Raw genomic sequence first — 21,170 nt, 5'->3', positions numbered from 1 at the left:
GTAGACCCATTACAGCTAACTAAGTGACCATTCCAGCTATTCTCATGTTCAAGTTGTACGTCGGTATCTACACAATCTACCTCAATGTTTTCCCAGTATATGTTGGAGGATACTGCAATAGCGCCACCAAGGGTTCTATGAGTTACCTTCACAGAAAGATCTTTGCCAAGAAACTGAACGAGTGGCATGTCCTGAGTACTAGTAAAGGAAGACTCAAGAAACTTAAGCTGCAGATCCTTCAAAGCCAATTTCACAGCAGTATCACTCGGAACTTTCTCCAGCAACCCTCCAGTCAAAGAAACAGTATTCTGGCGTTTGCTTTCTTTAACAGTTGAAATCCTTTCACTGACCTTACCAAAGTAAGAATAGAGGTCCAGAACAAAAAATAACTGCTCCACTGAAGCACGCGAAATATACTGCTCACAAGCAACTCCTATGCGAACAATACCACCAGGAGGAGGAATTGTTATCAGTGGCTTTCCATCAGCAGATACCATAGCAACTTCTATACACATGTCTTTTCCTTCAACACAATTCCACAAACCCATTTCCGGACCACGAGAGCTCTGAAGTTCAGTTGAGTTGGGAGATGTTTCCAAAGCCAAACTAAAATGTGAGGCTCCAGCTGTCCATTTCTTTTGGCTGGCGTCAATAGGCTGTCCTGGCCAAAGACAGAAGCAAGCAGGATCCTTCTCCAGGTTTAGTAGCCGAACTTTTAGGGTAGGTGACTCCGCAAAAGATAAGTTTTCAATATGAAGCCTTGCCCCAACGAAGGACTTATTTACGGAAAGGTTTTCTTTGATTGCTGAATCTTCCAAATTACTCATGTCTAATGGAACAGAGACATCTAACTCCTTCAGGGTGAAAAGAAGAGAGTTAACAGAGTTATCTGGCAAAACATCACCAGGATTCACAACAATGCCATCAGCCAGAAAAGAAGAAATTCTTAAACAAGCTTCTTCCTGAAGATGAACCTGAGAGAAAGGATAGAAGAAGAAAATGGTGAAGAATTTGTTTAAAAAGAGAATTTTATCTTTACGTTATATACACATACCATGAGTGGTTGGCACTGGATAACTGTCTTTGAGAAAAAGTGTGGGGGTTTTGGGGATGGCTTGACCTGAAGAGAATGTAGGGAGATCAAGGGTACATCCTGAACTATTTGCCACGGGCCGTTGTCCAATGGATATATGAGAGCGCAAAAATTCTTGGCTGTCCCAAAAATATGGAAGGAAAATTAATCAGCATGAAAATGTTTTAGCAACTGAGAGGATCACAATGGAAGAATTTTTGTAATCTACAGCCAGAACTGTCAATACCAAAGTCGGGAACTGCAAGGTCTTCAGCTGCAGCTTTCATGGATGGTTGGACTAGAGCACAAGGTAAACGCGAAAAAGCATCCCTGAATTAAAACCATGAGTAAATTATGCAAGAACTCTAAATTCAAATTTGTGAACCAACACAGGTACATGGAAACTATATAAACGTTTATAAATAAACATAACCAGCAAATGCATGTGAAACAAAGATATGAAAAAAGGAAAAGACCTAGCTTCAAAAAAACACCATAAACAGAGTACTAAGTAGATTATTTGAAGTTTCCACAACTCTTTCCTGTTTATACCGTAGGACATACACTATCAAGTAAAATTTTGGCTTCTGCATCTATTAAACTCAAGGTAATTAGATAAAGGTTTCAAAAGCGCCATCAGAAACGAAGATCCTGACTATGCAAATCGCAACTACGACAATCATAATGCTCTAAAGATCAACAAAAATTAAGTGCTCTTCATTCTAGTAAAATTGTAAAGAATACTATTCATATGATGATCGGGAGCATAGTCAGCACTTTAAAAAGGCTATAAACAGATTACTCTAATCAGGAATTTTACTATTTATCCCGACATAAGCATATTCACCTTAAAAATAGCCCACCAATCAAAATCTTGGTCAAGTAGTTAGCTGATTCTCCGTCCGAAACACATGCCTGCAAGTATATATGCCAAGTGATATCAGATTTCAGCACCACATAACAAGATATAATTCATTAAGATGCTTAGCATACTGAAGTGCGATAAATCATCTGAGGGCAATAAACTTTCTTGTGAACATAACGTGACAGGGAAGAGATATATAGAGCTTGAGACAACCAAGTTAGTGGTCAAACCTAATATATGCATTAGTCATTTTAGAAAATTTATTAACCATGAAACTACTTTGATGAGGGAGCAAATCTGGTCCAAATCCCTAATTTCTTTATAACATTGCCCGAGATACCATTTCATTATAGATAATTTGTGTCTTGTTCAAACTCATACTCACACTTACAATAAAATCATAAGAACAAGACTTCCTGAGATTTTGGTATACGATTTCCTAGAACTAAGAAAGTTCCATAGTGCATAATGTGCATAATGTGAATGCAGGAAACATAATCATGCTAGTTACTGGATCAAATTCTAAGAATCAGTGAGAACGTACTCGAGAAAAAAGGAGTGACTGCATCAGTAGTTCCAGTTGGAATTCTGAAACGTCGAAAGATGGTAATTGTTAAACCCAAGAAAAGATAGTAATGATTTCATGCAAGACCACACTCTTAGCTAGCATGAGGTGAGTCAAATCAACTAACCAGCATCTTTAATGCAAAGAAATACATGGTCCACAAGAACGGAGACAAGAGAGCGTCCTGCTGCTTCAGCAGACTGGAGGAGGCATACCATTAAAGAGTGAGAAAAAAGAATTCAAGTAAATCGTTTCCTTTGTAAAGATCAATTGGAAGTTTGAAATTTAAGACCTGCTGAGATTTAGGATCCACATCTCCTCGGTTTAGGCATAAGTACATTCCAGTTAGAAAGCGGAGAAGAGCTCGCAACCCTGTTTAGAAGAATAATGAGTAGACTTAGTTATTCATCTACATCAACCTGTTATCAGAAAACTAAGAGAATATGTTTTCAAACCTGGTTCACTTAAGGCTGGACAAACAGCTTCTGGAATGTGCAACTGGACTTCAAGCCCAAGTGGACTGTTTAGTGCTGTTCTCTGAACTGTGATCTGAACAAAAGGCCACCATCAGGGCTAATGAATTAGGCACCAAAACATCTAATGCATTCAAGCACTTTGCTTTTATATCATATATACAAGAACAAGAGAATCGAATACAAATGTTTACATGTGCTTCGCCAGAAATTCCTTCTAAAAAGCGTTCTCCTCCAAAGAAAACTCGTTTTGCACCATCGTCGTCTCTAAGATTTGCTTCTTCAGAGCGGGCTAAATTAGCATCAGTGAACATATCAGGATGTGGTAGAAGATCAATTGATAAAGCTTCCCATTCAAGTTTCTGATAACAAACGGATATGCATCACAGGTAGAAAAACAAATCACATCAGGAGTATTAAATTCAAAGAAAATTAACAGGTAGGAATAAAGTACTTTTAAAAGCAAAGCACCATGGAAATAGATGGATAGTTTGGCACTGTTTTCGTTTAAACGGAATGCTCAATCTTGAGCCATCAAGAATATAATATCAAGGAAAACTAGCTAACGAGTGTCATCAATACCTTAAACAAATAAATAAATCCTGTGTTAGTAGAGAAGTCCCTCGCTTCTTTCAGATTTACAACCTGTAAATGAAAATTCATTCAGAAATACAATTCTTCCAGAAACGAATTTTCCTACATCATTGCTCGCAAATCTCACCTTCCAACTCTCATTAGTGGTATACAGAACAAGGTTACGTATTGTAATAGATGCCAGCGGAGCAGCCCTAGATATATAGAGTATAAGAGCTTAGACATACATAAGCAGCAACTCAGGGAACTTAGAATTAATCCCCGAGTAGAGTAAATCGAAAACGAGAATTTAGTCAGGTAGGAGTGTGAAAGGCATAGATTAGAAAACAACCAGAACTCTACGTAACGAGATTCCAACACAGACATGCTAAATCTCAAATTGATAGACAATGGGTGCACTAAAAGTAACTTACCAGGCTGCCCCTCCTTCACGGTGAGCACCACCTCCGGTTTCAAGAAGAAGATTGACCACCTTAACTTGTAAAGTCATTCCATCTGCAATCTGATACATATATATCGGAAATGAATACAACTATAAACCCAAACAAAGATATCACTCAGGCAAATTGACATCATTGCTACGGCAAAACAAGAGGATTATATGCATTGCTAGTCTTTAACCAAATTGTGCAAGAAAGAACAATAATGAACAAAGCTCAAAACCACCTACCTAACTACAGAGTGATCGAAACCATACAGCCTATTTCCTCATTCTTGAATTTTTAGCCTACCTACTATACTGAGATTTACCAGACAAACATATATTGGACAAAACATTATCAGCATTTCCTTAGGAAATATAATTTCAAGGTGAGATGGAAATTATATTCTTCTATATATGGAGAGTATGACACATGGTAGTTATCAGTTCTGTTAGGAAAAATCACAAAAATAATAATTAGAGGAGGCTAGACAATTTGATCCACCAAGTTAATAACTAGTAATGCCTCTGTGCTTTATGGGATAAATTTTTGAAATATTGACCAAGTAGTAGAGATACCACACCTTGTCAGCGAATCCATAACCATTACTTTTTCCAGAGGCGGTAGGAGACTGAACACTGAATGAGAAAAAAAAAAGAATCAATAATATTCTGGGAAATTAAGCAAAGCCTCAGTTAAGACTGAACACTGAAGTAGGGATCCAGTAGTACCTGCTTGGACCCTTTGTCACATCAGCATCAGGATTTTCTTCAAGAACAAGATCGAGTTTATCTATTTGCACAACTACGGGCTCAGTTTGTACATTACTGACATATGGAAGCTGTATGAAGAGGAAAATGAGAGAAGGAAAACAAAATTCAATGCTTGTGAATAATAAGATTAGATCACACACGTTAACAGAACCAGAATAACTTTTTCAGTTTAGTAGCAAGTTCCATCAAATTCAACAATTCCATTACACTCGAGGAATTGTCACAAATCAAAGCCATGTTCTTAGAAAAGGTGGAAACTAGAGATATGCACTCAGGATTATGGCCTAATATTTCAATGAACCATCTCAAAATCAAGAGAAACAAAAAAAAGACATAAGATGTACAAGACTCTGCTACTATACCCAATTTCACTTGAATTTATACTCAATTCCATTTGAAAACAATTAATTACAGATAACAATGGGGAAGGAGTTGAAAGACAAACCATGATTTCCAATTTTCCAACTTTGGCAGTAGTCACACTAAGTGCGGGTGGCAAACCCATACTGGCGTGTATAGCCTCACCATTAATGTCTGCATCACACACAAAATAATCTAAATCAGAAAAGAAAGAAGACATTTTTATTCCCAATTAGTGAGATGAAGAACTCGGAGTCGAAGAAGAAAGGGGACCTAAGTTAGAAAGCTGAGCGGTACGGCCTTGAAGCTTGAACTGATCTCTGGTGAATGATTTGAGCCAATACTTGAGTGTATACTCTAAGGCTCGTGCCAGTATCGACTCCATTTGCTGATCGATCGATCCTGTGATTCCAAATCACAAACACCAAAATGATGGAATCAACAGCAGCAGCTCCAGCTCATACGACGATCCCAGATCCGAGAAATTGGGTTTCTTCCGTAGAAAAGCAAAAGACGTGGAATCCAGATTGTTGCGTTACTATGACATTACAGATTCTTTTGTTTCTGTATTAATAAATTCTTCAGACACACAAAAAAAANAAAAAAAAAAAAAAAAAAAAAAAAAAAAAGGACTGTAACTTATCAAATGTGTTGTTCTCATGGGAGAGAAGATGAGGAAAAATAAAAATTATTGTAAGACTGGCACGTGCGAGGCTGTTCGGTTCGCACGTGTGAAGAAGAGATGACCGACTTGTTAAATTATTGAAGTAGCTAGAGTAGAGAGAGACCTTAAAAGAGTAGTGTAGTATGTATTTACTATCCTCATCATGTCGGCCATTTATTAATGAGATGATAGGATGAAATAAGTATCTCAAGGATTTGGGATTTTGATTCAAGTTTAGCTATGTTTTGGAATAATGATATTGATATATGCCACATTGAAGTTTACAGTAGTATTCTTTGTCTAATCTTCTCTCCTCATCATGTTCAGGTTCAGCCGGTAACCAACAGATGAAGTAGAGACTGTTTTGTTTTCACCCATCACCAAGTTCAGCCTAAGAAGATTTGGTTTCAAACATCACTACTGTATTTTGGGAAATATGTTATGGAACAAAGTAACTTAAATTTACCACATTGAAGCTAACCATCAAATCAATTATCCAGCATTGAAGTTAATAAAACCAACTATTTTTGTTTATAAGCCTCAGTTGAATTAGTCACATCTTATGACAGTGTGATGGAATTTGTGTCACTATATAGTTCTCTTTGTCTTAACCAGATGTGTTAGATGAGTTTGTTTGACATAGAATGATGAGATCATGAGAATCATATATATTGATTTGAGAGGAAGAGGGGATAAGGTGAGAAATGTTATTGCCACAAATGTTTTAAAACATGGGCCTTATCTGTAATGCCTCTCATGGGCCTAAACTGTAATGCGTATAATGGGCCCAATAGATATGAACGTATAAGATGCGCCACCGTCTTACTTTTTAGGGTTCTTGTGTCTTCTACACCAAAATGGCAAAAACCTATCGAATGCCTTTTTTGGAAGATACCAGCAACCACAACGAAAAGAAACAGAGTTTTTTAATATTTAATAACCTAGATTTCTCTGTGCTAAATCGATCGACCCTTGTTTCCAACGACGATGATGATGTCAAATCTTCCAAAGGATTTGATGGAGGAGATTCTCTCTAGGGTTCCGTTTATAAACCTAAGAGCAGTGAGATCTACTTGCAAAATGTGGAACGATATATCCAAAACTAGGTTCTTTGTAAACAAGAACATCCACAAAGCAGCCGTGTCAGGGGAAAGAGAGTTTCTGATGGTCACGGAATTTGATGTTCACTTGGTCAGCGCCAATCTCCACTACACAAGTCAAAACAACGACCTTGATCTTTTTATAAAGCGTAAAGCTAAACTTAATAGCCGAGGCAAGGCAGCTGAAGCATTCCATAATTCTCAAGTTATTCAATGCAACGGTGTATTCTTATGTGTACGGGGACACATCCTTGTGGTTTGGAATCCGTATTGGGGACACAAAAAATGGATCTTACCAAGAGCTCCTTACGAGAGATTAGACGAGTATGCTCTCGGATACGACAAATCCAGCGGTAGCCACAAGATCTTGAGGCTTTTCGGTATTAACGTAACTTGCCTCGAAATCTACGATTTGAGCTCTAAGTCATGGAAGGTTCATCCTGATGGCACTCTTGAATGGGATAGGAAGGATATGAAAGATTGTGTGTCTTTGAAGGGAGATACTTACTGGTATGGTAGAGATAAAGAATCAGAAAAATATTGTTTGTTATGTTTTGATTTTACAAGAGAGATGTTTGGACCGTGTCTGCCTCTGCCCTTCGATGAAGGTCATGCGACTCTATCTGCGGTAAAAGAAGAAAAGCTTGCGGTGTTATTGCAGCTGTGGGATACAATGGATATTTGGGTTACGAACAATATTGAGCCTGCTGCGGTGTCGTGGAGCATCTTCTTAAAACTTGATATGAAACCAATTATACATTATCACAATAATTGCTATGGGTATGGGGATTTCTTCATTGACGAGGAAAAGAAAGTGGCAGTTGTTTTTGAGAAAGAAAGGTCACCGTGGGTTGGAACCATATATAAGAGAGCTCACATCACTGGAGAGAATGGTTATATCAAAAGTGTGGATCTCCGTGAATCTCCAAACACACTAGAGTTTCGCCGTCTATGCTCTTATGTTCCAAGTTCTATGAAAATCATGTAACAGATTCATAAAATTCAGTCCTTTTACATTTTCATTTTGATTGCATCTTCTTTGAACAAGATTTATCAGTAGATATATATGAATTTGTTTCTCATTTCTTCGTCTTATGCAATATGGGTGAGAGAATTCATTTAATTTTACATTTTACAAAACAACTTAACGAGGACATTGGTCGAGCAAGTTACTCCCTCTGTCTGTTTAACAAAAACATGCATGAAAGAAGCTGATACCTAATGATATTTACTATTTAGATAGACAACAATGGACGAGCAAAAGTTATCAGTTTTCCGGTTGCAATCGAATTCTCAACCCATTAATGCGTTATAAACTTTACAGACTATATAACAAATGCTTAGAAACAGAGTTGATCCAAGCAATGATATCCCTTATTTTTCTTACATTCAGATTATTCATATTACCTTTTGTCTCTCTATTCACAGATTAAAAAATAAAACGCCATAGTACTCATGTTTTTTGTTCTGGAACTTATATAGAAAACTCATGTTTTGGGTGCACTCTTGTCCATCCCTTTATCAGATTCAGATGCATTAATTTCTTAATGGGGCTTAACTGGAACCTTTCTTGCCATAGCTCATGAGTCTTGACATATATATAAACAACATACAGAACTTAGTTTTTTAACGTTATAATAACAATTTACTAGTGCTATTCTATAAAACGTAGTACTGATCCTCATATATTGTGATCAACAGAACACATGATGAGCAAGTGTTTGAATAAGAAAAAGCGAACACACAATGGATCTTGACTTTGCAGCTAATACAATTACCATCATTTACTAAATCAGCTCCTCGTCATTGCTTCACTCACAAATACATCAGCTATTTCAACAAATTTCATCTTTAAAAACTTCTTTGCAAACAGGAGCTAGGGATGGGTCGATATTATATAAACCAATTCCAAACCGAAACCAAAAAAAATTGTTTTATAACTCGATCGGTTTTGTGCCAAATAAGACTAAATTCCAAGATGGTTTTTAAGATCTCAACACGTGTACTTCTATCGACGGTCAGTGACATCTAGTTCTATCACCCCGATACATGATCAACAAGTGCACAAAAGGATGGTGTGGTGGACGCTGCACGACATGAGGTGCTAAATCCATCACCTCCGCTTCGTTTTGGAGAAGAAAAAGAGCTTGGACATTCGTTATGCCATGGTGTAGGGCTTGATTTTGGATTTGTGCTATAATACAGAACAGGGCCGGCTCAAACTTTTCTTGCACCTTGTGCCAAATTTTTTTTTTCTCCTAATTTACAGGTCTTATTTGTAGATTTTCAGTATTTTAGGGGTTTTTCTGTCAAAATATGAAACATTGAAGAGCCTAAAAACCTTATATTTTTTTCCAAAATATTGTGACATGGTGCAAATGCACTTTGTGCACTGGGTCAGCGCCGGCACTGATACAGAAACACGAATCATTTGCACACTAAAAAAAAAATGCAAAAACACGAATCTAAAAAAAGAACATGAATCTAAAAAACATACATGTCTACCATAAAATGTATACGGTAATATAATTCATGGACATACATGTCTACCACAAAATGTATACGGTAATATAAAATCATACCAATATTCATGTCTACCCATATGGGTTGTTCCTCCGCCGCCTGACCTTCCGCTTGCGCCGCCGGTTGACGTGCCGCTTGCGCCGCCGGTTGACGTGCCGCTTGCGCTGACTGATTCACAGGAACCGGATTCCTAACGAGTCCTGCGAGATGAACGTTAATGCCAGGACCGGTGATGTTTATCACCATGGGCGCACCACCGTTGCCTAGGTTGATCTCATGAGATCATTGCCATTGTACATTTTTTTTTCCTCTTAGAATAAGAAAGAACGAGATGCGGCTAAAAGAGACTCCTAGGTTTAGTTATCTCTAGTAGATATATATCGAAGGAGAGTAGTTCTAAATAAATTGGCCAACGTTTTATAACTACTATGTTTTGAACCTACGTAGGTTTATTAGATATATTTTAATGAAAATTATATATGATTAATTACGGTAATAAAATATTATTTTATAAAAAAAAATATTAGTATTATCATTTTCATTGTCAAAATTTAAGGTAATTTTCATTGTTACTTTTATCGTCTGGTTCTTCATTATACTTTTTTCTTCTTCTTTCTCGTCAACTTCTTCACATTCTTCTACTGAAAATCCTCTTTTTAGACTACCACACAACTTGTTAACCCATCAAACTCCAAGAACAAAATTATTTCTTTTCTCATAAAATTTGTGAAATTCATGAAGAGCAGCATAGTTAACACATGCATCCAATTATTGATAATTTTATCTATATACTTATTTTGTTTTAGATCCACACGTTTAGAAGCTTCTCCAACCAAAATCCTTACTTGGTTTATAATATTTTAAAAACGTAATAAAATATATTAATAATAATTTATTTAATATAAATCATATGATATATAGAAATATGAGTACACTATAAGAACATATTAATTATAAATAAATAATATCAATTATGTTATATCATCAAATAATATCAACTGTATCATATTCTCAAATAACCGTAACCGTATATAACCGTAACCGCTTGAACCAGAACCGTATTTAAACGTAACCATTTAACCGTTTATTGAACGGTTATAGTTAAGGCTAAACAATATTTCTAACCATAACCGATGGTTAATAAACCATAACCGTGACAACCATAACTCTGGTCATGCCTATGTAGCTGATAAAACATGTGTGTTTGTTGTCCATCTTTCTTCTTTAAACTCCAAAATTTGACTCAAACATCAAATCAAGGTATTGCGATGTCAATCCTTCTTCTTTAGACCCAAAAATAAAAAATTAATGAAAGAATATCAACTCATCTACAAAATCATACACAAAATATGTTTTGTAGCTCATAAGAAAGAAAAAGCACAAACGTAGATAAATAAGATAATTTATGTTTTACATCAATACTTATAGTATTTTAAACTTTTAAAAAGTTTCGGAATACAAAATTTAAACCTTTTAAAAAGTTTCAATATTTATAATATTTTAAACTTTTAAAATTTAAAAATTATAATATTTAAAAACTTTTAAAAATTTCAATATTTATAATATTTAAACTTTTAAGAATTTTAAAAATTATAATATTTTTTTGAAAATTATAATATTATGCTAAAGATAAAGAATCAGAAGACTATTCTTACTTGCTCTCTTTTGATTTTACTATTCTAAAAATTTCTAGCCAATGTGGGATATTGTACATAGTTTTTTTTTATTTCCATAAATTTAAAATTTTCCTTTTTCTAAAAAATTATGGAAATTTAGAAAATGTTAATGAATGACATGTCAAATCCTGATAGGTTGTTTAAAGTAATTCTTAATATATATAATTCTGCAAATTTCTAAAAATGTTAATTAGTGACATGTTGAATCTCTATTGGTTGTTTTAAAGCTTAGGTTTTAAAAACCTTTTAAATGTTAAGAAATTTTTGAAATTTAAAAATTATAATATTTTGAAACCTTTTTAAAGCTAAAACTTTTAGAAGTTTCATTATTTATAATATTTTAAACTTTTAAAAGGTTCGAATATAATATTTGAACCTTTTAAAAATTTACAATATTTATAATATTTTAACTACTAAATTTTTAAAATTATAATATTTAAAAACTTTTTAAAAGCTAAGAACTTTTAATTTTTTCAATATTTATAATATTAAAATTTTATAAAATTTAAATATTATAATATTTTTTTGAAACTTTTTAAAGTTTTAGTTTGATCAAATAAAAAACCGGATCAAACCGAATAAAACTTTTAAACTTGGACGCATGATAAATAAAGCTTTCTTGCTCATTCGTTGTTGGAAGCATATTAATTTTATTTATACTTGTTTGAACCATTGTCTAAAAATTTTCTAGCCAATGTGGGATGTTGTACATAGTTTTTTTATTTCCATAAATTTAAAATTTTCCTTTTTCTGAAAAGTACTGGAAATTTAAAAAATATTAATGAATGACATGTCAAATCCTGATAGGTTGTTTAAAAATAATTCTTAATATATAAAATTCTGCAAATTTTTAAAAATGTTAATTAGTGATATGCTGAATCCCTATTGATTGTTTTAAAGCTTAGTTAGACAGCTTTAGAAGCTTATAGCTCCTACTTTTATTTAGTATTTATTTGATTTATTTTGGTAAAAATTATATATAATTAATGACAATTATAAAATATTAGCTTATATAAAATTTTAAATTACAATTGATTGGTAAAAATTTTACTTTCTAAAAATATAAAAGTCAATTATGTTAAAAACTTTACCTAACATATCCTAAACCGTTTCTTTGACTATCAGACAAACAAAACATTTTTATAATCATGAATTAATGTTTTCTCATATTTAATTGACCACCACCAACTATATCATATTCATTGTCAAATTTTCATGATAAATGTCAACGTTACTTTTACCGTCCGGTTATTCATTATACTCTTCTTCTTCCTCTTCCTCATCAGCTTCCTCACATTCTTCCATTGAATAATCATTTAAAACCTTTTTTAGACTACCACACAACTTGTTAACCCATCAAACTCTAATACCAAAATCATTGTCTCTTGTCTCATAAAATTTTTGCAATTTTACGGACCAGCTTAGTCACTACATGCACCCAATTATTGATACTTTCACCTGTATATTTACTCGGTTTTAGATCCACATGTATTGAAACTTTTCAAACCAAAATCCTTAATACTACAAAATTGCAAATTACTTGTAGAGAAAGTAATATGAACACATGTATAGCTAATAAAACAAGTGTGCTTGTCATCGATCCTTCTTCTTTAAACTTCAAAAATTAACTCAAATAACATCAAATCAAGATCTTGTGATGTCAATCCTTCTTTCTTTGACCCAAAATTTAATTTTACAGAAAAATATTAAATCATTTATAAAGTCATACATAAAAACATGTTTTAAATTTTTGAAAGTTAAATATTAATAATACTTAAACTTCTTATAGAGTTTAAATATTTATAATATTTTAAACTTTCTATGAATGTATTTATAATATTTTTAAACATCCTATAAAGTTTAAATATTTATAATATTTGAACTTTTTAAAAAGTTTAATAATTATAACAATTTAAACTTTTTAAATTTTTAAATTTGGACGCCTGATAAATCAAACTTCCTGCTCATTCATAGTTGGAAGCATATTATTCTTATTTATAATGGTTCTCAGTCATTGTCTAAAATTTTCTAGCCGATTTGGGACGTTGTAAATACACTTATTTAGAAGTATTTTAATAAAGAAATTTAACATAATTTCAAAAATGTTAAATATTGAGTTGTATGATCGCGATTTGTCATTTAAAAAATATTTTAAGATAGAAAATTCTAAAAATTTAAAAAATTGTTAATTAGTGGCATGTCGAATTCCAATTGGATGTTTTAAATCCTAGGTGGATAGCCTTAGGAGCTTATAGCTTCTACTTTTATTTAGTATAGATGTTATTAGTGAAATATCTAATTCTTATTAGTTTTTTAAAATCCTATATGGAAACCTTTAGGAGTTTATAGCTTCAACTTTTTATTAGTATAGATATAATATTTTAAAATTTCTATGGAGGTTAAGTAATTGTAATATTTTTAAAAATTATGAAGTTTTAATATTTATAACATTTTAAACTTTTAAAATTTATAAATTATAATTTTTTCAAAACCTTTTAAATGATAAGAAATTTTTAAAATTTAAAAAAATAATATTTTGAAACCTTTTAAAAGCTAAGACTTTTAGAAGTTTCAATATTTATAATATTTTAAACTTTTAAAATTTAAAAATTATAATATTTAAAAACTTTTTAAAAGCTAAGAACTCTTAAAAGTTTCAGTATTTATAATATTTAAACTTTTTAAATTTTTAAATATTATAATATTTTTTTAAACTTTTTAAAGTTTTAATTTGATCAAATAAAAAACCGGATCAAACCGAATAAAACTTTTAAACTTGGACGCCTGATAAATCAAGTTTTCCTGCTCATTCGTTGTTGGAAGCATATCAATCTTATTTATACTGGTTCTGAACCATTGTCTAAAAATTTTCTACCCGATGTGGGATATTGTACATTGTTCTTTTATTTCTATAAATTTAAAATTTTCCTTTTTCTAAAAAATTCTGGAAAATTAAAAAATGTTAATGAATGACATGTCAAATCATGATAGGTTGTTTAAAATAATTCTTAATATAGAAAATTCTGTAAATTATATAAAATGTTAATGAGTGACGTGTCGAATCCTGATAGCTTGTTTTAAATCCTATGTGGACAGTCTTAGGAGCTTATAGCTCCTACTTTTATTTAGTATAATTTTAACCCGAGGTACACCATGACAGATTATTTGTAACTAAAAAGTGTTAAACTATATTTATTTGTAAATTTTGTTTGTTTAGATTAGTTTTTAAGAGTGTATAATTGTATTTTGATTGTTAATTTTATTATTTAATCTGCGACATACTACAAAACAATTTGATTTTTTACCTAATATTACTTTAATCAACTTAATTAGATTTGTGTATTATACTTATATTGATAGTGCTAACAAAATAATGAAATGATCTTTTACCCGTGTAACACCAATTTAATGAAATTTAACTTTTTAAAAGTTGAAATTCTTTAAAATAAATAACTGAAGTAAACCATCTTTGACTGTCTTATAAATCAAATTCACTGCTCATTTGTGTTCATAATCATTTGTTTCTTTTAGAGTATGAATCAGAACCATTGCCCTATTTTTCCAATCAATATGAGACATTGCATATTATTCATCGATTGAGTAATATATGTCCGTCTTAAAAAAAAAATTAATCACATATATCATATGCAGAAAAATTACAAAATTTATTAAGTAAATATATTGTATAATAATTTAAAATAATTTAAATATAAGATCAAATAAAAGTGAATAGAAAATCATATATTTATATTTGAATTAGATAAAAAGATTTACAGGAATTAGATAAAAACTAGAATTTGTTTTTCAAGAATCTTCTACGTAATTAAGTATAATTAAAAGGATAGATTGTCAAATATAAATATGTATAGTTTTAAAATGTTAATATAGAAGATTAGTAGCCCTTTTACTGTTTTGTTTTCCTCTCCGTTATATACACTGTATGCCATAATGTTTCAAAAGCCCGTACGTAGTATATATGGCATAATCGGGAAACATAATTAGGGTTTTGTTTATTGAACTAGTGGTTTTGCAACTTAGCATTTAGAAAATTAGGGGTTTTGCAAGGTTAAAAAGCTTTTTGCGTATAAGTATTTCATAAGTTTATTAAAAAAGATGGGGTTTGTGTCTTCAGTAACAATCTATCAACAGCCTCTCCGGAAGAAGTCAGCAACAAGAAAGGACAAAGAAAAAGAGATTTTAAAAACTTTGTCTGCTACGTCGTCATCCTTGCTTGAAACATGAAACGGCGACGTACGATGATGATGATGTCCAGTCTTCCATGTGATTTGGTGGAAGAGATTCTCTCTAGGGTTCCCTTAACATCACTACAAGCAGTGAGATCTACTTGCAAAATGTGGAACGCTTTAACCAAAGATCAGAGCTTTGCAAACAAGCGGGGGAAGGAGTTTTTGATGATAATGAATCACAGAGTCTATTTGATTGGCGTCAATCTCCATGGAACTCACAACAACACTGTTCTTGACCTAAAGAATAATGGTAAACTTGTTTGCCGAGATAAAACAGCTCAGGAATCAATCTATGTATCTCAAGTCTTTCACTGCAATGGTTTATTGTTATGCGTATCAGCAAAACCTAATGTTGATACTAGGCTTGTGGTGTGTAACCCGTATTTGGGGTATTCAAAACGGATCACTCCCAGATTTAGTTACGGGGGATTTGACAAATTTGCTCTCGGATACGACAAATCCTGCCGTAGCTACAAAATCTTGAGGCTTTTCGGTTTCGATAATAAACTCGAAATCTACAATTTGAGGTCTAATTTATGGATGGTTCCCAATGCCACTCTTGAATGGGATATAGACTATATGCAACCTGGCGTGTCTTCCAAGGGAAATACATACTGGTGCGCTAAAGATAAGGGATCAAAAGATCATTACTTATTCTGTTTTGATTTTACAAAAGAGAGGTTTGGACCGCGTCTGCCTCTGCCCTTCAACGGAGCTTATGTGTCTCTATCTGTGTTTAAAGAAGATCACCTTGCGGTGTTATTACAGCTGCCGGATAAACCTGAGATGGAGATTTGGGTTACGAATAAGATTGAGCCAGATGCGGTGTCGTGGAGAAACTTCTTAAGAGTTGGAATGAAACCTTGTGTTCGGTCTTGGAACTTCTTGATTGACAAGGAAAATAAATTCGCAGTTGTTTTTGATAACGACAAGGAAAAGGGGTTTAAAACCATTTACAACATAGCTTATGTCATTGGAGAGGATGGTTATTACACAAGAGTGGATCTCCGTGAATCTCCAAACACACCACTTTGCCGTCTTGTGTGTTCTTATGTTCCAAGTTGTGTGCAAGTCAAGTAAACCAGATTTATGAATTAATTAGTCCCTTTTACATTTTTATTTTTGCTTTTTGAACAAGATTAGTCAGCATGAATTCATTTGTTTCCCATCTCTTCTATGCATTATGATAATAATTTTTAGTTAATTTGATTTTTTACTACTTAGAGGGACAACAATGGACGAGCAAGAGCTATCAGTTTTCGGGTTGCAATCAAATTCTCAACGTAATTGTTTTACTTTTGTTAACCCATTGCTAAATAATCTACGTAGACTATAACAAATGCTTAGAAAGAGAGCTGATCCAAGCAATGAAATCCCTTGTGTTTTCTTAATTACAGTAAGATTATCCAAACTCTCTCTCTCTCTCTCTCCTCTATCCACGAATGAAAAAAGAGCCAGACTCATGTTTGTTTGTTCTGACATATATATATACTGATTATACACAACACACAGCTTCTAATTTTCTACATTATAGTAAAATTGCTAGTGTTAATCTGTTAGACCTATCTAGTCATGATCTTCATGTTGTGATAAGAAAGAGTACTGTGAGTGAATCGGAGAAGCGAACATACGATGGATATGTTCTTGACTTTGCACCTAAACACAAGTGCCATCATTACCAACGCCATAACAAATCAGCTCCTCATCATTGCTTCACTCACCTAATTGGACATCACAACCAAATGAAGGTAAAGAAGGATTGATCTTTAGTACTTCTTTGATAACATGAGGGATAGGTATATAAACCGACCCAAACCGAAACCAAAAATTTGTTTAATAGACAAGGATCGTTATTGGAGTGGTTCAGACGCTAATTAAAATTTAGGGTTTCTTTGTCTTTAGTAACAATCTATCGAGAACCTCTCTCCAAGGAGAAATTAGCAGCCACAGAGGAAAAAGAAAAACTGACCTAACTTTTATCTGTTCTACACCGATCATCCTTGTTTGAAACGGCGACAATGATGATTTCCAACCTTCCAGATGATTTGGTAGAGGAGATTCTCTCTAGGGTTCCGTTGACATCTACGAGAGCAATGAGGTCTACTTGCAAAAAGTGGAACGCTTTAACTAAAGATCAAAGCTTTACAGATAAGCACATCCGCATGAATGTTGTAGCCGTATCAGGAGAACGAGAGTTTCTGATGATCAAGAATTATAAGGCTTATTTGATTGGCGTCAATCTCCACCTCCATGATATTGAAAACAACAATGTTGATCTATCTATAAAGTGTAAAGGTAAACTTATTAGCCTGGACAACTTAGATGACGTGGTCACCGTCTCTCACTGCAACGGTTTATTGCTATGCTCATCACCAAGAAACATGGATCGTAGGCTTGTGATTTGGAACCCGTATTGTGGGAAACCAAAGTGGATCAAACTTAGAACTAATTACACGACAGTCGACAGGTTCGCTCTCGGATACGACAAATCCTGCGGTAGCCACAAAATATTGAGGCTTTTAAGTAGTAAACTAAGTGACTACGAAATCTACCATTTGAGCTCTGATTCATGGATGGTTCCTAGTGTCACTCTTAATGAATGGGATATGGTGTACATGCAATCATGCGTGTCTTTAAAGGGAAATACTTACTGGTGTGCAAAAGACAAGACATCACTCAGTTATTACTTACTTTGTTTCGATTTTACAAGAGAGAGATTTGGGCCGCGTCTGCCTTTGCCTTTTATTAGAGAAGGGTCTCTACATGTGGTTAGCGAGGAGAAGCTTGCGATGTTATTACAGCGAACGGATACATTTGAGTATGAGATTTGGGTTACGGATAAGATGGAGCCCGATGCAGTGTTATGGAGCAAGTTCTTAAAACTCGATAAGCGACCACATATTTATCTGACTCGAGATCTCTTGATTGACGACGAAAAGAAAGTGGCAGTGCTTTTTTATAAAGATTGGAAAAAGATGATGAAATCCTATTGTAGCGAAGCTTACATCATTGGAGAGAAAGGTTATGTAAGAAGAGTGGATTTCGGTGAATTACCAAACTCACTACATTGTCCCATTGGTATGCTGATGATCTCTTATGTTCCAAGTTCTGTGCAAATCAACTAAACCAGAATTGTGAATTAGTCTCCTTGCTTTCATCTTCTTTTATGATTATTTTGTTTCTCATTTCTTCTACGCAATTCATTTATTATGAAGATTTTAAGTTATTGATCGAATTTCTTACAAAAGAAAAGAGAGAGACAGACAACAACAGAGTGACGAGTATATAAACCGACTCAAACCGAAATCAAACTTTTGTTAATATAACTCGATCGGTTTTGTAACACTTGAGCGAGTGTAAAAGTTCACACGTGGGAGAATTTCTTTATCTAAACAGCCTTAGACCATCTCCACAATGGTTAGAATTCCATGATGGATTCAACATTTTTTCAAGGATAATTTCAAGAGCTTGGGCATTATATTGACTATTGAGTGAGTGTTGCAGGGTGAGGTTTGAGGCTTTGAGCATTGTATAATTTCCTTATTATAATAATATAGTATAATTTCTTTATTATAATGATATTGTATAATTTCCTTATAATAACATTTTTAAGAAAATATTTTTAAATGTGTTTTCTTTTTTTGACATATGTTGAAATCTAATCGATGGACATGACATGTGTTGCGATTGTGTCAGTTAGCAAATTTGAAAACGAAGTTTTATATGATAAGATATCCATATATATTAAGTATTTTCGAGTAATTTTAGATATTTGTAGATATATTTGAAGGTATAAAATAACTAATATTTTATTTGATTTTTGAGTATTTTAAGGTAAATTTAGAACTACAGTAAAACCTCTATAAATTAATTAAACTATAAATTTATAAATTTTGTTTGTCCCGAGTTAGAACAGTGTAAAAAATAACAAAGTTCGGTAAAATGATAAGATAATAAGATAATAATATTTTTGAAATCCCCATATAAAATATGGTCCTAATAATATCATAAATTAGTAATCATGTAAATTTATATGATAATGTTTGCTTTAAAATTTAAATTTTTTCCTATAGCTCATATCTATAAAAAAATGTTATTTTCTATTTTTAAGCTGTAATGATATAAAATACGCTAATAACATGTCATAAAAATAACTAATTATTGAAAAAGTTCTCAATTTCTAGATATCCATCATTTGATTATTTTGATAGCTTTATAGACTATTAAAATATAACAATTGTATTCTTATTCATAAATATAAATTTATATATGTCATGTGTATAAGTGAATTTGTTTATAGTATTTGTAATTTAATGTCAATAATGTCTTCTAAGTATTACAAATTAAATTCTAAAACCACAAAATTTATAACACTCAAAACTTTAATCTTATTTTGCTAAAATTATTTAAATTCATAAATTTTAAGAACTTATATAATTCATAAATAAATAAAATGTCATGTCCCAACATGTACATAGCCCATCTGTAAAAAAAAACATAATTCGATAAAATTTTAATGTCAATTTGTTTTGAGAACATTCGTATGCTTAATTAGAAATCAACACACAGTAGATAAAAAAAATTAGATGAAAAAGCATGTTCTCCATTTGTACCAAAAGTCTATTTGTTCTACAATATCAACTCGTGAAAAATGCATCACACGATTTTTAACCGGGAATGAAGTCATAAAAAAAAACTTGGATTAATGGCTAAAGTTGTTGCATCTTGTGCTTGTGTGGCTTAGTTTTCTTTCAACTGTAATTTTACCAAATCTTTTTTTTTTTTTTGAACAAAGTAATTTTACCAAATCAAACAGTCAAAATTGTTAATATATAGAAATCACTTGATAACCTTACAAAGTAATTCATTTAAGTGGGTAAGCCTTCTTTTCATTTCTTGTTTACCCACTCTAATTCCTATGGCTGTTTTATTTATTTTTGGTCATAGCTATTACTTGGTTTTTACCCCTAAAATTTTGTACTAAACATTGTTCCTTTTGGTATTATAATTCACATTTTATCAAAAAATAAAAAATGAAATATAAATGATTGAATTATTTAAGAAAATAATAATTAGGGTTCCTCTCTTCAATTAGGGTTCCTACGATCAGAAATCTTCAATCAATATTTTTCCGTGAAAAAATAGCTCTCACCGATTCGCCGCCGTGAAGGTTCCACACGGGGGTTCGCCATTCTCACATTCATACGCGTCATATTCCCATCAGGTTTTGTTTTTGTTAATCGGTTTCTTCTATTTTGATTCTGCGTATTTGAAATTGGGGTTTCCAAGAGTCGAACGAGATTTTCATAAAAATTTGAGATATTTCAATTTACTACCCTAGGGTGGAACGGGTTCTATACTATACGAGTCAATTAATTTCAAAGATTTAAAGCTTGAATTTGGCGATTTAGGATTTTTCGTTTAATTATTTTTAAAGAAGATAACATGAACATGATTTCGTACTTTTCCTATATACATGTTGCTTCTTTAGTGATTCTAATAACATAATTCATGTATGTTACACAGGGTTTTATAAAAATGGCAGATAGACTGAAGCGGATTGTTGTAGTGAACGAAGATTTATGCAAACCAGATAAGTGTCGTCTAGAGTGCAAGGGAAAATATCCATTAGTAGGTGTATTTTTCCTCAATTTCTACAGCCTTTACATTTTTCTAGTGACTACTCTTGTAGAGTGTGATGTGATGTGATTGTATTTGCTCCAAGAGAAACGTTGTGTTGAGCTGACTCCTGCTTCCAAGGCCTCTATCATCTCACAGGAGCTCTGTGTGGGTTGTGGTATTTACGTGAAGGTATAAATCCAAACCGACATAAAAT

At 32.7% G+C, this 21,170-nt stretch overlaps 4 protein-coding genes across 4 annotated transcripts in view; 3 read left to right on the top strand and 1 right to left on the bottom strand.

The window, feature by feature from the left end:
* The window catches only part of LOC104746489, an 11,337-nt gene extending 5,596 nt beyond the window's left edge, over positions 1-5,741 (bottom strand). The window contains exons 1-16 of the mRNA XM_010467973.2: positions 5,398-5,741; positions 5,210-5,298; positions 4,723-4,832; positions 4,575-4,629; positions 3,983-4,071; positions 3,697-3,763; positions 3,558-3,620; positions 3,170-3,337; positions 2,958-3,051; positions 2,795-2,874; positions 2,630-2,702; positions 2,482-2,525; positions 1,920-1,987; positions 1,320-1,402; positions 1,055-1,212; positions 250-974 (exon numbers count right to left, since the gene is read on the bottom strand). Of these exons, the coding sequence (XP_010466275.1) occupies positions 250-974; positions 1,055-1,212; positions 1,320-1,402; positions 1,920-1,987; positions 2,482-2,525; positions 2,630-2,702; positions 2,795-2,874; positions 2,958-3,051; positions 3,170-3,337; positions 3,558-3,620; positions 3,697-3,763; positions 3,983-4,071; positions 4,575-4,629; positions 4,723-4,832; positions 5,210-5,298; positions 5,398-5,509 (2,078 nt within the window). The 5' untranslated portion in view covers positions 5,510-5,741. The remainder of the gene's footprint in view (positions 1-249; positions 975-1,054; positions 1,213-1,319; positions 1,403-1,919; positions 1,988-2,481; positions 2,526-2,629; positions 2,703-2,794; positions 2,875-2,957; positions 3,052-3,169; positions 3,338-3,557; positions 3,621-3,696; positions 3,764-3,982; positions 4,072-4,574; positions 4,630-4,722; positions 4,833-5,209; positions 5,299-5,397) is intronic.
* Positions 6,667-7,876, top strand: LOC104748378 (putative F-box/kelch-repeat protein At3g20710). Its single transcript, XM_010470030.2, has one exon. It carries the CDS (start codon positions 6,776-6,778, stop codon positions 7,874-7,876), a length of 1,101 nt encoding a protein of 366 aa, XP_010468332.1. The 5' UTR covers positions 6,667-6,775.
* On the top strand, positions 15,344-16,414 carry LOC104748377 (putative F-box protein At3g20705). The gene has a single exon (XM_010470029.1). It carries the CDS (start codon positions 15,344-15,346, stop codon positions 16,412-16,414), a length of 1,071 nt encoding a protein of 356 aa, XP_010468331.1.
* Positions 17,353-18,459, top strand: LOC104748376 (putative F-box protein At3g20705). Its single transcript, XM_010470028.1, has one exon. The coding sequence runs from the start codon at positions 17,353-17,355 to the stop codon at positions 18,457-18,459; it is 1,107 nt and encodes a 368-aa protein (XP_010468330.1).

The sequence above is a fragment of the Camelina sativa genome, chromosome 15, assembly GCF_000633955.1.
Source record: "Camelina sativa cultivar DH55 chromosome 15, Cs, whole genome shotgun sequence".
In the NCBI taxonomy this organism is placed as follows: Eukaryota; Viridiplantae; Streptophyta; class Magnoliopsida; order Brassicales; family Brassicaceae; genus Camelina; species Camelina sativa.
Note: the sequence above shows the minus strand (reverse complement) of the source record. Positions and strands in the feature narration are given on the sequence as shown.